This window comes from Staurois parvus, unplaced genomic scaffold (assembly GCF_062004578.1).
Source record: "Staurois parvus isolate SC_StPar_1 unplaced genomic scaffold, SC_StPar_1.0 ptg001418l, whole genome shotgun sequence".
NCBI lineage: Eukaryota > Metazoa > Chordata > Amphibia > Anura > Ranidae > Staurois > Staurois parvus.
The window spans coordinates 559,210-576,169 of NW_028319214.1; the positions used below are offsets into that span (position 1 = coordinate 559,210).

Sequence of the window (16,960 nt, forward strand, 5' to 3'; positions counted from 1 at the left end):
TGCTTAAGTGTTTGGTGAAGTTCAGCTCCAAGCTTGCATTCGTGCGCAGCTTGATGCTCAAAACAGGTGCATGAGCTATTTTGCTGTGTATAGGGCAGGCCAAGTTATGAGCTGCCTTATACGTGTGGTGCAAAATTGTGCAAAACCCAAGCATTATGCACTTGTTTGTAAAACACAAAATGTGAACGCAGGCTAAATCTGTGCTACTGTACAGATCACTGCCCTCTCCCCAGATTGTCAGATTAATGCTGCTGTTCAAAGGTCTCTTCGTTGCTCCTCCATCCAGAGTGGGGAAATCTTAAGACAAGTGTGTTACTGGACAGGGCATTCGGTAAAAATAAAGGTGGGAAAAAGCCTAAAACTGGATAACTAAAGCATCCACAACATTTAAAGACTACTAAGCTGCAATATTTTACATTTTTTGGTTTAATCCTGCTTATACCCTTGAAATTAACAACTGTCACTAAATCTGACCCTCAAGGGTCCCTTCACACCTGGTTAGTCTCCATTTGTTTAGTTAAGGCTGCCTATCTATTTAGAATGGGCTGGCAATGGAGCAATAACCAGACCAGCACTGTTTAACCTAAGCCAGCATATCACAACCCACAGAATATTCTTTGAATCTGTTATTGCCTACTGTACTTGTGGATTGGGGTGCCATGCAGAGCAAAGCGGCGGATTTATTTTAATCCCACCACCTCAGCGAAACATACCTTTTTCTTTGCTCCCCTACCATTCTGTTAAATTACAGGAATAAAGTTAAAAAAAAAAAAAAGTACTAGCTATTGGCTGCCGCTTTTGGTTGGATTCTTATTTCCAGCATTCCTGTTGAACAGAAGCAGCAGACAGAAATGACACTTAGGGGTAAAATGACGAATACTGGAGCACTCAGTCTGGTGTAGGTGTGCATGGTAGCCAAACCACTTCTAACTTCAGCTTGTTCAATTAAGCTTTGCCAGTAAAACCTGGAAGCTGATTGGTTTCTGTGCAGAGCTGCACCAGATTTTGCACACTCCAGTTTTAGTAAATAACCCTCTTAATGCTCCTAATTGAGACAAGTACACACTATAGAGGGATATGCTTTGTTCATATTTCATGTCTGGGGCTTACAACCATTTTAAAAGAGACTTATGGCTTTCGGTTTTATTCCCAAATTATAGTCCGATGCTGCATCTGTGCCCCGCTAGCTCTAAGTGTGAGAATTCAGTGATCACATGACTGCTGATTCCTGAGATTTCACTGCCGCTGTGAGCAGAGAGCGCTGTCTGCTCTGTCCAGACTCTCAGGGGCTTGCTGAGAGGTTGAGCCAGGTGCCACTTCAAACTCTTGGGTGGATCCCAACTTTAAAGTCAGGATCTTTCCCCAGCCTGGGTCAGCTGAGTGACATCAGCCAACAGTGGATTTCAGCCCACTGTCAGCTGAAAACGGGTCACAGGAGTGCACAACAAGCTGCACTCCTGTGATCCACAGGAGAAGTACAACCAAATGAGCTTTGGCTGTTCTTCTTTTAAGGCTAGTTTATAGAGGAGACTCAGCGATGCAAAACGGTGAAAGTGTTGGGAAGAAAACCATCAAGAATTAACAAATTAGAGGAGAGGGAAGGACAAGGAGAAATTTAGAGTTGTTAAAGCGATATTAAACACAAAATAATTTATTATGTTGCAGCTTACCGATTACTACATATGATGGCTGCATACGTTTCCTTTTTTAGGCTTTGTTCTACTTTCTCTATTTTCATCTGGTGATCCAGATGTTTTTCAAAAACTCAAGCTCTCCAGCAGAATGTCAGTTAACATGGTTGTGACAAACCACTTATCACTGGCAGGGGTGATTTAAAATGATCAGCTTTAATTTATTCATGCAAAACCTTATCCCAAAAGGAAAAACATGTTTGCTGTAACTGCTTATAAAGTATGAGCTGGCTTCAATTTGTTTAGTGTATATAAATCTGCTACTACATTTAACACTCCCCTCCTCCCCGGACTGGCAATGCTGCTGTCTGCTTTGCCTTCTGAGCTCCTTCATCCAAAGCTGTGTCTTGCTAATACAGGAGGTGTGTTACTGGCCAGCTTACCAGGTGAAAATGAGGGAAGAAAACTGAAGAAATGAAAACTTATGCAGCTACCACATCCAATGAACACCCTGCGATTTTGCAAGTTCTCCCACTTAGAAATCATGGAGGGGTCTGAAATTCACATTGTAGGTGCATTCCCACTCTGAGAGACAGAATTTAAAAAAAAATTCAGAAAATCACATTGTATGATTTTTAAAGAATGTATTTGTCTTGCACTGCTGAACATAAGTATTTGAACACCTAAGAAACAGCAAGAATTCTGGCTCTCAAAGACCTGTTACTGTGTCTTTAAAAAGTCCACCTCTACTCCACTCATTAATCTAACTTAGTAGCACCTGTCTGAGCTCTTTAAAGACACCTGTCCACCCCACAGTCAATCAGACGCCAACTACTACCATGGGCAAGACCGATCTGTGTGAAGGAGTAGGCAAACCTGGTCAAGAACTACAGGAAACGTTTGACTTCTATAATTGCAAACAAAGGCTTCTGTACCAAATATTAACACTGATTTTCTCAGGTGTTCAAATACTTATGTTCAGCAGTGCAAGACAAATAAATTCTTTAAAAATCATACAATGTGATTTCCTGAATTTTTTTTTAAATTCTGTCTCTGAGTGGGAATGCACCTACAATGTGAATTTCAGACCCCTCCATGATTTCTAAGTGGGAGAACTTGCAAAATCGCAGAGTGTTCAAATACTTCTGTTCCTCACTGTATACTGGACATCTTTTAGTTCGCCAGCATCAAGTTCTTGTGAGATTTAACCTCCTGGAAAGGGACTGAGAGCTTTTTCCATGCCATGGCTATTGTTTGTTTTGCTGAAAGGAACAGGTAAGTAGCTGGTTTCTATTGGCAAGAGAAAAGACACAGCGTTGGTCTTTGGAGATGGGCTGTCCGTGCATCCCTGGGAACAGTTAGGTGGAATAGAGTGTGGAGAAGCTTAAAAATTCTGGACCAGAAGGCTGAGAATCTAGGGCAAGACTGCCATACGTGGATTGCGTCTCTATGTAAACCACAGTCCCTGAAGCATATATCAGAGTAGTTGGGTTTGGCTCGGGGTATCCGGACAGGGACCCAATACCACCAAAAGAGGACTTTATAAGCTGTTTCTAAGATGGAGCTGGTAAATGCTGACAACACTCAGCCATGATTTGCTCTAGTGTTCAAGCTCCATGGGGGCTGTGAGATTTTGATCCCAACCTGTGATGTAGGAGAGAGTGTTAGGGGGCCCCTAGTATTCAAGGTAGACTATAGAATCATTCTATGCTTGGGAGACCCTGGGGAGTGTAGACCGATGTGTTCAAATTATGTTTTAGTGTATGGAAAGTTAAAGTGGTAGTAAACCGCGAAACAAAATTCTAAAAATTCCTTTCCCTGCGATCTAAGAGCATAATGTGTTAGTATGCATCACATACTAGTACATTATGAATGACTTTCCTGAAAACGAAGCCCTCCAGTGGAGTGTTGTCCTGGCTCCCCAAGGCTTCCATCTTCACCCAGTCTTCCTTTCGGGTTCGTGAGTTGCAGCCATCTGATTGGCCGTGCCGCAATATCATCACTCCCGCGCATGTGTGAAGGGAGTTTCGGCCGCAGCATGGCTCTCTCGATGTGATGCCATCCAATGAGTGCGCATGCTCTGGTGACATCACTGGTGCTTCTAGAGTAAATAACTCCTAAATGGTGCACGTTTAGGAGATATTTACAGTACCTACAGGTAAGCCTTATCAAAGACTTACCGTAGGTAAAATATGAAAAAAGGCGTTTACTTACACTTTAAGTCTCCCATAGGACTGAAATCCAGTGCCACACTTCCAAATAACAAAAGTGTTCCAAGTTAGGCAAGCTATGATATTCTTGAAAGAAGGCCCAGGATGGAAAGGCTTGGGAGGTCAAGAAGTGGTGAACATGTGTAAAGCCTTGGATGATCCACTAGTCAAAATATTTGGGTAGGCGTAAGCCGAAAGGAAAAGGGGATTTTGGTGATGGACATTAAGTGCAGAAAAGGAGACATTCATTCAATGAATTGAGTCCCAGATTTTCAGGTTATGCATTACTAAAGGAATCAAGTGGGTCAGACAAGCTTTAGACGGAAGCCATAGTAAGGCCTTAATTGGAATCTGGTCACAGTTTGGTAGTTCAAGGAATATCCACAAGGGGAAGTTCGATGTGGCAAGGGGATGTAACGATACTTGTACAACTTTGTAGTAACTTTCAATGCTAGGGATTTCCAGATCCCCTTGAACTCTACGGGTATAAAGAGTGTGGTGAGGGACTCTCGGGCATTTATGTGCCCAAATTAAGGATAAGATTCATTTCTGTAGTAGGCAAAGCTATAGCTGGTATGTGGATTGGCGAGTTCGCAAGTAATTAAGGGTCTTTGGAAGAACAGTCATTTTTATTGCCTTGATTAAGCCTATCCAGGAGAGAGATGAGAAGTTTTAACCTATCATGAAATGAGAATACACAGCAGGGGATAATAATTAGTCATGAATAGAGAATTGTAATGTGGGGTCAGTTTACCTCCAAGTTATCTAATGACATGGATGCCCAGTGGTAAGGAAAACTGGACTGTATTTGTGTGACTCCGGAGGGAGCAAAATATTTAGGGTGATCATCTCAGTAGGGTTTTTCCTGGAGGACTGAGAGGTCTGCAAACTGGGTGAGGGTGTGTTGAGGGTTCGGAAGTGTCATGTGAGGGTCAGGGAAAAGGAGAGCATAAGAGGTCTAATTTGTAATGGAGACCTGCGTTCTGGAGTCCAGTAATATCGGGGTTGACTCTAATTGTAATTGCCACTCATTCCATGGCTAAGATAAAAAGGATTGGAGAAAATGGACTACTCTGATGTGTGGCTCGTTGAACATTGCAACAACTAGAATAGTCTGAATAGCAAGCCATAGCCGAAGGGGCTGAGTATAAAGCCAAGATCCACAAAAGATAGGAAGCACCAAAGCCCCAATGTTGTAAAACGTCTTCTGTATTTTTCTATCCTTGGCTCTATGATTTAACCTATGTATATGGTAGAGATCCTGATGTCTTTAGTGTCTGTGACTGTGGGTGACTGGTAAGTTTCATGTTCAGTTTTTATTTTAATTGATTTTTGTAAACACTAATGAAAGTTGCCTTTTAGTAGCACTGATTTTAGCTGCTGAATGTCGGTTTTGGGTTTTCTCCTTTATTGCACTGTATTGATGTGTGAGCATGTATTCCATTAAATAAGCCACTCATTGCTTTATAGTATGTTTTTCTATGGATGGAAGAAAGCCTAAAGAATAGGTCTTTTGTGCAGTTGTGCCCATAGCAGTTTCATCCATTTGGTGTAGTTTTTATTTGCTTCCTCTATAAAGGTTTTGATGTGGAATCATTGTTTTATTACAGAAAAAAGTTCTACCTAATATTGAAAGCCCCTGTTATTGAAAGAATTTATAAACATGTTTTCTTTCCTTCACCTTTTACAGGCTGTCAGCATCAGCAAGGCTATCAATGCTCAGGAAGCTCCAGTAAAAGAGAAACATGCCCGGCGTATCCTTTATATATAATGTTTTTATCCTTCTTCCGTACTTGAAATTGACTGAAGTTGAATTCGTTTTTGTTGTTTTTTTTAGTTGGCATGTATAGCACTATAACACACACACATTTTCCAAGTGACACTACAATTACTGTGTGCGGATTGTTCTAAACTGCTGTGCCTCTGTGAAGCGAGTAGTAGGGGTGTGAAGTTTTGAGCCCTTACATGTGTGTTCTTACCAAGAACTGGAGTTAGTTTTCTACTGCCACCGCTAGGTATTGGACTTTCCTTGAAAGTCTGATTTATTGGCAGTGGGGAAATACCTATGCTTTTTGGTAAGAACACCTGAATACATATGGCTTATGGGCTTTTTTACCCCTCAAAATTCCCATGGTTTATGAAACCTTGATCATGTGTGTTCAATACCTAAGTGAGAGAAGACCAGAAAAGTTTGGTGAGTGGAGTTCCCCAATTTAGAAAATCAGCAAGAGCCATTGAAAACACTGCATGCACTGGGCTGTCTGTCCAAATTAATTTTCTGTCTCCCATGTCTCTTTCCTCCTCGAAGTTATGCAGTTATTTATGGTTGTGCCATTTGAAGCAAAGGTAGATTTACTAAAAAAAAGTGAATCTGGCAACCATTTTAATCCTTAAAAGGGTATGTCAAGAAAAAAAAAAAAACGTTTAGTACATTTCTGGAATACATGCACATTTCCCTATGTTGTTCCCCTTTAAACATGCTGCAAGTACAGAAAAATACCTGTTGATAAAAAACAGAAATATATTGTGCTGCTACCATGAAACCGAGTTTAACGCATATACAGTAGTTTGTTCCTGCAAACCTAATGAACCAAGCGTTGGCGTTAGTTTGCAGCTATGAGTAGGGACTGACATTTAAGCCTCATTCACATGGCTGCTCCTAAAGTTCTTGACTGAGTTCAGGAGCTTTTGGTGTTTTTTTTTTGCCAAAGCCCCTGAACTCAACTCAATAAAAGCCTGATTTTCCATACACATTGGCTTTTATCAGACTTTAGCAGCAGCAGAGTTTAGGGGCAGCTAAACATCCAGCTCCTGAAAGCAGAATAATCGTATTTATGAGAGGAACATTTGGGCAAAAAATGCTAAACGCATCAAAAACATGCCTAAGCGTTAACCACATTTAGCGCTTTGGCATTTATTCATTTCATTGGCCAGAGTACTTGCCGTTGAAATGAATTAACATCCAAGCACTAAACATGGTACCGCGTTAAGATGTGTTTTTGCCACGTTTACCGTTTTTCTGCTGCCAGTAGAAAGACATTCCAGTGTACATGGAGCCTTATAGTTAGTTTTCCCAAATATGTAAAGCTTACTATTGCAAAGTTATTGGTGTGTTACAGTATAGAAAAACTGTTACAATTGAGCGCTTACTGATTTTATCTGTGTAATATGTTTTTTCTGTTTACTAAAGAATATGGAAACCCAACATTTCATATTCCTGATATGTACCTGCTGTACTGTGTACTTGTATGAAAGTAACCTGTTCTCTTTGTATTGCTTATTTTGTGTGAAATACCTGGCATTCCTGCAAATCCCTCTGCTTTCCTTTTAAAAACTGGCCACACTAAGCATGAGAGCAAAGCATGGCCAGCTCTCTAAAGAACTCAGCCTGCTCCCCTCCAATGATCAGACTTGTGCTAACCCTTTAAAGTTATTTTAAACATAGGCAGTTTTTTTTTTGTAAAGCTGAACTAACCCTTTAAGGTTTTTTTTAAACCTGTGGAATCTGTCTTGCCACCATGGTCTTCAATGATTTCTGAGTTATTGACCCAGAATAAGCATGCAGCAAAAAAAGTCAAATCTCCAGATGTGTATGCTTGTATTGGATCAGTGACTCGGAAAATAGGGAGGCTATGGATCAGTACGACAGCCAGAAAACTGGTATTTTTGGAAAGCATTGGCAGCCTGCATAGTCACTCAGTAGAAATTTTCTTGAGGGACTTTCAGGAATTTCCCATTGTTTTTTTCCGCGTAGGATGTTTTTCTTAACGACAATTTAGGAATTATTCTGGGAACCCACCATGAGAAAGGGGCCTTCACTTTCTGGTCATATGCAATTGGCTTGCCATTGCCAAGTAGCTCTATCCTGAGCTGGAAGTTCTGTCATGTTCTTCATAAAGTGCTTCGAGATGGTCATCAAAATGTGAGCTATTCCTGTGAACTTTCTATTTGACTTGACAATATTTAACAGCATAAATGTGTGGGGGATTTTAGAGTTAGGATTTGTTTGAATTCATTGATAATGATGAACCCTGATGTTCACCTAGGAGATGGGTTTAGGAGGAAGCTTTACATACCACTAATCAATCTTTTCTACACAGGGCTTGCCTCAGGTCAATAGTACATTAAATTGTATGTGAAGTATTTTTTCTTTTTAATTTTGAATGAAGTAGAAAAGGTAAAGGTCTCTTTTGTATTGCTGTTTGTTTTCCCACTTTGGAGATTTGTCCTGGTGATCATTGTCATTGAGTCTGAAGGTGATTCAGAATCTATAATTTTATGTTGTCATTGGAACCTGAGTAAAGGGGAAATCTTCCAATAGGGATACAACTAGGAGAATTTCCCTTACTTTGGAGAGATCTGTCTTCTTTTGTACTCTTAATCAGGATGTGAAGAAAAATCTCCCCAGTGGAACATGGGCAGCAAAAAAAAAGACAAAGTTTAACTTCTCCTACTCTATCCAATACTTTACGAAATAAATCTGCAGAGAGATGCCCCAAATGCAAGACTTGAGACAGGTGTTTTTCTTTTCAGCGACCAGGGCATTTATGGCATGATAATCACTGGACTGTGTCTTCTAGGATTCCTTAAAGCTTCGTTTGCATGTGTGGCTAGGGGTCAGTAAAACTGGCGTGGGATTTGCCGCCTGCCTGAACCTGGGCATGCAGTCAAGGCTGTTCACATTCTTTTATTTAAACAACTTTACATATATGAGAACTTATTATGTACAATAGCAAATCTAAATGTACTCCATATATAGTCAGAAGCATATTCCCTTCCCAGCCTGAACCCCTTCCCTCCTTTTCCTTTTTCTACCAAGGCTTCCAAAAACTCCTATAGCATGACAAATATCCTTGTCAAGAATACCATTTGCTTTTGCAATATCTAGCAGATCTTTTTTTGCATACTGTACATATTAGGATCATTAGCTTAAAGCTTGTGTTTAGTTTTTTTTTTGCATAGTTACATCGGTCCATCTTGGAAGCTAGAAATCACTGTAGTAACCACCACTGCTACAGTAATCCACCGCTAGCTTCTGGGTCCCGCTACGAGCAGTTGCCTTGCTGCTTAGTGAGTGAAGGAGGTAGCTCACTCAGCATGTGCACCATTCAGAGACTACTTTGCATTTTATCAATGAATGCAAAGCATTCTCTGCTTGGATGAGATGGTGAGGCAATGCAGTGAAGTCGCAATCTCCTCCTTGTCCAATTTGCATTCATTGATAAAATGCAAAATGTTCTGTGAATTGCGCCCGTGCCGAGCGAGAGTGTGCACTAAGCATCAGAGTAGGCACAGGAAGCTAGCGGGGATTGCTGTAGTAGCAGTGCCTACTGCAGTGATTTCCAGCTTCTTCTGAAATCTTCCAGGTATGACACACAGAGTTACATTGGTCCAAACTAGACCAAGGTAACTGTGCAAAAATATACATACCTGAACGTCAGTGTCAAGAGAACCAGAGAGCACACAGAGACAGATTGCACGGAACCCAACGTGCTTTTATTGGGGAGGTTTTTGGGGCACAGACAACAGTTCCTTTAGTCCACAGATCCACACCAGACACAGCAACACAGTACAGTTCTCTGGAAGGCAATATGGAACAACAGGGGTATTGTAATCCACAGGGTTAGTCCACACAGGAGGCTCCAGGCAGGGATGGGTTAAGTCCAGGCAGGTTCACGGAGAACAAAGGGTTAAATCCAGGTAGGTTCACGGAGAACGAGGGGTTAAGTCCAGGCAGGTTCACGGAGAACGAGGGGTTAAGTCCAGGTAGGTGATAGATCCAGGCAGGTTCACGGGGACAACAGAAGATCCCTCCACAGTGTAGGGATTCGAGGCAGCACAGACAGTCCAGGAGATGAGGAGGAGGACGGGGGATGAGAGGAGCTGGCCCTCAGCCAGCCTTCCCTCACACACACACAGCCAGAAGAACACAATGAGGTTTTCCTGCTCACCCTTAAGAATAGAGCTGGTAACCGGATACTTCCTATCGGGTTACCATGGCAACGGGCCCTGTCTCTCAGGTCTCCAGACCTGCCCAGGAATTCATGCATGAGGGGGAAGGGAGGAGATGGCCTGTTTGTGTATTCCTTCAGCAAGAGGCCAAGCTGAAAGCCAGGGGGGTGAGGGGCTGCTGAGGTCTGCCTGTGTCAGGGACAAAGAGGACTAGAAGTCCCAGCATGGATGGGACAGAAGGGTGGCAGCCGGCAAACCTGGAGGATGGGGAAGGAAGGACCAGCTCTGTGACAGTCAGCTTTTAACCCTTTGGCTGCCAGGTCCATACAACCTACAGCACTGCTTCCAGATGGCCAGCTCTGTAATCATATGGACCTGACATTCCTCTTTCTATAAGCTCTTGAACACTTCAGTGACCAATGACATATAGCAGGACTGTGCCGCAGACTTTGCTGAACAAACGAATAGCACTGGTCTTTTCTGTTATAACCGCTTCTCCCTCTCTGTCAACATTAATGTACACTGAGTCACGCATTTGCAGGCCACGTACATTTTTGGTGGCTGGTCATGTACATTTTTGGTGGCTGGTGACATTGCAGCCTGGGCTCTCAAGCAGCCAAAGAGTCTGAACTGGGGAAAAAGACCTGTGACAACCAAGAGTGCTGACATTGTAGTGGAGGGATTATTTGGTGGGTAAGTCTGCTATAATGTTCTAATCCACTGTGCATATTAGCACATTATGACATCAAGCTCAGGGGGGGGTGTCATTTTTAAAGACGTGGTTGAATTCTGCTTTGTTTAAAAAATGGTTACAGATGAGTCGATATAAATAACTCTGCAGAATAGGTTTCCAGTAGCAGATATGGGCCTTTGCCATTACAACAGTTGTTGCTTTGAAAATATTTGACTTTCATAATAAGAATAGAAACCACACAACAAATCAGCCCATTGCTTGATAGATATACTTTGTTTTGTGTGTTTGACCTATGTTTTGGCTGCCCTCACTAACATGGTAACTTTACCAAATGTTTTATTTTGTAGGTTCTAGCAGACTGTCAGCGATATCGCAGTAATATCAGAGAGATTGGAGAGTTATGGGTGAGTTGTGCTTTATTTAGGGAGAAAAAGGCATGGGACGTACTGGAAAATTTTCCATTGACCAGTGACTTCAGCAAATCAGCACGTGCCACTGTCAAGATACAATGTCCTAGCAGGGGATTCATCCCTATGCTTGGTGTGTGTCACTCTGCTGGCTGCAGGAAAAGAAACGCTAACCATGTATGGCCAACTTTAATTTGTTCTATCAGGGGAATGATGGGGGATGTAGTTGATTGTCTTCCTTTAAAGCCTGGTACACAGAGCAGGAACCGGCTGACTTCTGGTACATGTGTGCCACAGTCTGTTCAACAGAAGCTGGTCTAACGTCTAGTTTCTGTCTGCAAAACCACTGATCAAAGTGTGCAACCAATGGCTGCAAGCGTATTCTTAAGGGGGGGGGGGGGTTGTAGTAGTCAGCTCAGTGGGAGAAGTCCATGCATCACACATCATTGTGTTGACAATTTTTTTTTTTTTTTTTCTATACCCAGCTTAAGGGTATACATTAGTGCTGGCTGATACTAGCTTCCAGACCATATTATTATCACTATCCTATGCAGTTTTTTTATGCTAATGATATATATTTTTTTTTCTTTTGTGAAATTGTGGTTTTATAGTAATTTTATCATTTTTCACCAGGGACATTTACATGATCGATATGGACAACTTGTAATTCTTTATACAAAAATGCTGCTTTATAAGATTAGCTTCCACACAAAGGTACAACAGCACTTTTTTTTGTAATACCTTTGAATTTTTATTAACTGACTGCTTGAATTCTGGATTTTTTTTTTTCGTTCTTCAGCATCCAGAGTTCCCTCCAAACCTGGAAGTGACAGATGACGTTCTTGAAAAAGCAGCTGGCACAGATGTCAACAACATGTAGGTTGCTTATACTCTCAGGTAGTGCTTAATCTTCCTGTGTATGTTTAACCGCTTACCCGCCACTGTATAGCAGATATACTGCTACATGGTGGCATGGGTGTGCAAAATCACATGTGTGTATATATACGTGATTTTGCATTTCCAGGTAGATAGCGTGCTCCCTACCTGTGCTGCCATTCGCGGCCGCAGATGTCAGTCACCGGTTTCCAGCGCCCAGTGATTACCGACAACCACCGATGGGGAGGAAGACTCTTTTGCTTATAAACAGTCTTCCTCCCTGTCTGCTCGGGCAAACTGCTCGGGATGGCTGTACAGCCATCCCGATCAGTGTGCTTACAGTGAAGCACACAGCCCCTGCCTCGTAGTAAAACACTCCCTACACACAGTCACTGGATGTCAGTGACACCAAGTTAGTTCCCCCCCCCCCCCCCCCCCCCGTGTCAGAATGCCCACCGCAGTCCCGCTAAAAGACACTGATCGCCGCCATTACTAGTAGAAAAAAAAAAATCCCAGTATCTATACCGCCATTTGTACAATGTGAATGGTTAAAGTATAACTGAAATCAACAGTTATTTGTTTTTTTGTTTTTAATGTAGTTTTTAGATGGACTGCAGAGGGATTATAACACCAGTCAGGTTTCTACTACTGTCTGTGTCCCCGTTAGGGAAGTTCATCCTCTTTTTGTTTTGGTGACCATTATTACCAAGAATGAAAGAAATTCCCAAATTTTGAAAGGTCACCAGAACAGGAATGGAGGGGAATCTTCCAATGGGGACACCAATCATGGTGATCCTGGTGACTTCCAGGGATTTCACTCACTTTGGATAGATTTTTTTTTCTCACTTCCTGCTATGCAGCAGAAAATTGGGGGAAATCTCCTCAATAGACTAAGGTGGAAAAAATGACAGGGGATAAAGCCCTCCTTTACTGTATCCAAAATGGGGGGGGGAAAGCTTTTGCCTTCAGTTCTACAGATGAAGGTTTTTTCTATGCATGAAGATAAAAAACCTGTATGCAGCAGCTCCCCCAGCCCCCTTAATACTTACTTGAGCCTCATCGCGATCCATCGATGTGTCTCCGCTGTCCTGGGTCTTAACCTCCTCATTGGCTGAGACAGTAAGCAGGAGCCATTGGCTCCTACTGCTGTCAATCACAGCCAGTCAGCCAACAAAGAGAGAGGGGGGCAGGACCAAGACACGGCTTTGTGTGTAAATGGACACCTAGAGCAAAAAATTAAAAATGCACAGTCGATCAAATACCAACGCAAATTTCATCTGGGTGTGGCGTTGCAGGACCACACAATTGTCAGTTAAAGTAACGCAGAGCCATAATGCAAAAAATGGCCTGGTCAGGAAGGGGGGTAAATCCTCTTCAGGGCAAGTGGTTAAATGGCTACTTTGCTTTACATAAATTAGTTTATGGGCCTATGTTGACCACCTTTTTGTTTGCTTTAAAGGATAGATTCACCTTTCACAACATACTAACAGTGATCACAATGATCTGTGAATGAATAAACTACATGCCTTGTCTGCCACCATGGCAAACAGACTTGTAGTTCTGAGTGGACTATGAGAGGTACAGGAAGAAAGCTGTAGAAAGTGTCTGAAAGAGCATGACATTCACTGATCGTGATACCTTGCAGGCTCCTGTGTTTAAAAACACTTTTTTTTTTTTACCTGCAAAAGTATTTTAAAAAAGCATTTTTTTTTTTTTAAATCAAAGGTGGGTTTTGTGTTTGAATACAAGTGTATAAGTATAGGAAATTTGCCTGAAGAAGGTCAATTGCACCTGTCAATTCTGAATCATCTCAGAAACATCTCAAACTGATGCCACCAACACAGGCTCTATATATGCCCATCCTTTTCATGTTTTCCCTGATATAAATAACTAGAGTGAGTATCCTAGGTTAAGGAATCTGATATTGCAGAATAAAGAAATTAGATATAGTAGGATTGTGTTCCGTCACATTGAGCATTGGGTGACCTTTGGAGCGCTGATGACGGGATATAGCCCTCCTTTACTGTATCCAAAATGGGGGAAAATAAACTTTTGCCTTTTAGTTCTACATTAACCTCCTTAGCGGTATTCCCGAGTGTAGCTCGGGGTAAAATGTCAGTACCAAAAGCGGTAACCCCGAGCTACACTCGGGCTTACCATGCAGCGTTGCATAGGGAGTCCCTGCAGCACTTACCTTGTCCTTCGCTCCCACGATGTGTCCCCTGCAGCGTCCCTGGCCATTTCCTCTGGCCGATTCTGGCTTTCGTGTACCGTTCCCTGTGACGTCAGGACGTACGGGCGCCGGGTCCGGCGGCAAATTTGAAATTTTTTAAAAATGTCATTTTTTTTTTAAATGATTATTACATAGTAAAACATTGCTGTTTCAATGCATTTCACATACATTTTGTCCCTAGTGCTTTGTCCTGTGCCCTGCCTGCATTTTGACTGTTCTTTCTGCCTGGAAACTTAGAAAAGTCCATGGCGTCCAAAAAGCATCCCTTTACGTCAAAAGCGTTTTTAGACCAGCTAGAGAACAGCGATAGTAAATTAGAACCACTTGCAGAATTGAGTGATAATGATTTGTGGGGAAATTTGCATCAGACACTAAAAACGATTTTGCGACTTTGCTCAGCGATGTGCGAATTTGCCTCTGTATTTCAAATTTCAGTGTTTTTGGTTTGATTATATTATTGAATTAAATTTATTATATTATTTTTTATGATTATTTATTAAATTATAATTTATGATTTCGTGTTTCAAATTTTATCATACCCGGGATTTTTAATAGACTCTTGTTCAGACAGATTTCAGTGAGTTATTCCTAAAAATTACAGCCTACAATAAAAAAACTACATATTTCCATGCAAAAAAATGGTACCCGCTTTCAGCACAAAAAATTGGAAAGAATCATACCGCCGAGGACGTTAAAGTGGTTGTAAAAGATGAAGGGTTTTTTTACCTTCATGCATTCTATGCAAGAAGATAAAAAACCTTCTGCGTGCAGCAGCTCCCCCAGCCCCCTCCATACTTACCTGAGCTTCATCGCGATCCATTGATGTGAATGACAGCCTCGGCTGTCCTGGGCCTCCTCATTGGCTGAGACAGCAAGCGGGAGCCATTGGCTCCTACTGCTGTCAATCCACAGCCAGTCAGCCAGTGAGGAGAGGGGGGGCTGGGACAAGCCACCAGTCAGTGTGTAAATGGACACACGGAGCAGCATGTGCCCCCATAGCAAGCTGCTTGCTGTGGGGCACCCAACAGACAGGAGTAGCTAGGAGAGCCTGCGGGGGACCCGAGAAGGGGAGGATCGAGGCTGCTTTGTGCAAAAGCACTGCAACACAGCAGGTAAATATAGACATGTTTGTTATTTAAAAAAAAAACTAACATTTTAGAATCGCTTTAAGTTAATTATGTCTGTCATTTAACAATTGCTGTGTTTTTAACAGATTCCAACTAACCGTAGAAATGTTTGATTACATGGACTGTGAGCTTAAACTTGCTGAGGCTGGTAAGTAGATTTTCAGCAAATACCGCAAAATCTATTATGGTCTAGTCTGCAATAGAACTTTACACTGAACACATTCATGCTACATGTATCAGCCTGTTCATTGAGAGGACTTGCAGATTGGTACTGTCAGAGTTCATGTTTTCCATCTCTTACTCCAGAGTGACTCAACAATTGAGCCTTATTTCAGAGCCTCAACAACTCTGGACCTTGAAGATCCAGGAAACTCCAGAAACCCCAGCTCTGGTGCAAAGCGCTGTTCATTTTGTTACCGAAAATAGTTTGTCATTGGAAACATGCAGCTGACGAAAACTATGATGAAAATAAAATAAAAATTCAGTTACAATTCAGATGACTAAAATACGACTAAAACTAAAATGGCATTTTAGTCAAAAGATTGTGACAAAACGAAATCAAAATATGACGTAAAAGTTAACAGTGGTGCAGATCTGCTCCAAAAATTGCTGGTACATGCTGTGTTGAAGCGGGTTTAGTCTGCTACAGTTACTTTTCTTTGCCTTCTGTGTTGTAACTCAGCTATGCCAGCACAGACAACTGAAGGAGAGCAGGAGGCAACCATTTCAAATTGGATTTCTTATGTACCTGTAAAATCAATTTCTTGGAATACTGCACAGGGCAAAAGTTGTCAGTCATAATGGATTGAAAAAAAATATATTACCCCCCCCCCCCCAAAGTAGTGTCCTCTGCCCCCCTTTACATTACCCCCCACTGTAGTGTCCTGTACCCCAAATTCTGTGTCCTCTGCCCCCTTCACATCACCCCCCCCCCCCACTATAGTGTCCTCTGCCCTGCTTCACACCACATTCCCCTCCCCCCCCCATTAGTTTCTGTACCCCCAAACCAGTGTCCTCTGCCCCCCTCCCCCCCACGGTGTCTCTCGTGTTCCCCCCCTCCCCCCCACGGTGTCTCTCGTGTTCCCCCCCTCCCCCCACGGTGTCTCTCGTGTTCCCCCCCTCCCCCCACGGTGTCTCTCGTGTTCCCCCCCTCCCCCCCACGGTGTCTCTCGTGTTCCCCCCCCCCCCCACGGTGTCTCTCGTGTTCCCCCCTCCCCCCCACGGTGTCTCTCGTGTTCCCCCCCTCCCCCCCACGGTGTCTCTCGTGTTCCCCCCCTCCCCCCCACGGTGTCTCTCGTGTTCCCCCCCCTCCCCCCCACGGTGTCTCTCGTGTTCCCCCCCCTCCCCCCCACGGTGTCTCCTGTGTCCCTCCCCCTCCGTGGTGTCTCCTGTGTCCCTCCCCCTCCGTGGTGTCTCCTGTGTCCCTCCCCCTCCGTGGTGTCTCCTGTGTCCCTCCCCCTCCGTGGTGTCTCCTGTGTCCCTCCCCCTCCGTGGTGTCTCCTGTGTCCCTCCCCCTCCGTGGTGTCTCCTGTGTCCCTCCCCCTCCGTGGTGTCTCCTGTGTCCCTCCCCCTCCGTGGTGTCTCCTGTGTTGTCCCTCCCCCTCCGTGGTGTCTCCTGTGTTGTCCCTCCCCCTCCGTGGTGTCTCCTGTGTTGTCCTCCCCCTCCGTGGTGTCTCCTGTGTTCCCCCTCCGTGGTGTCTCCTGTGTTCCCCCTCCGTGGTGTCTCCTGTGTTCCCCCTCCGTGGTGTCTCCTGTGTTGTCCCTCCCCCTCCGTGGTGTCTCCTGTGTTGTCCCTCCCCCTCCGTGGTGTCTCCTGTGTTGTCCCTCCCC

General features: G+C 43.3%; 1 protein-coding gene across 1 annotated transcript in view; it reads left to right on the forward strand.

The window, feature by feature from the left end:
- Positions 1–16,960, forward strand: part of HIP1R (huntingtin interacting protein 1 related) — a 145,516-nt gene that overhangs the window by 46,274 nt on the left and 82,282 nt on the right. Inside the window, exons 2-7 of the mRNA XM_089661982.1 lie at positions 5,532–5,595; positions 7,621–7,763; positions 10,835–10,891; positions 11,528–11,608; positions 11,694–11,770; positions 15,217–15,278. Coding sequence (XP_089518108.1) covers positions 5,532–5,595; positions 7,621–7,763; positions 10,835–10,891; positions 11,528–11,608; positions 11,694–11,770; positions 15,217–15,278 — 484 coding nt within the window. The remainder of the gene's footprint in view (positions 1–5,531; positions 5,596–7,620; positions 7,764–10,834; positions 10,892–11,527; positions 11,609–11,693; positions 11,771–15,216; positions 15,279–16,960) is intronic.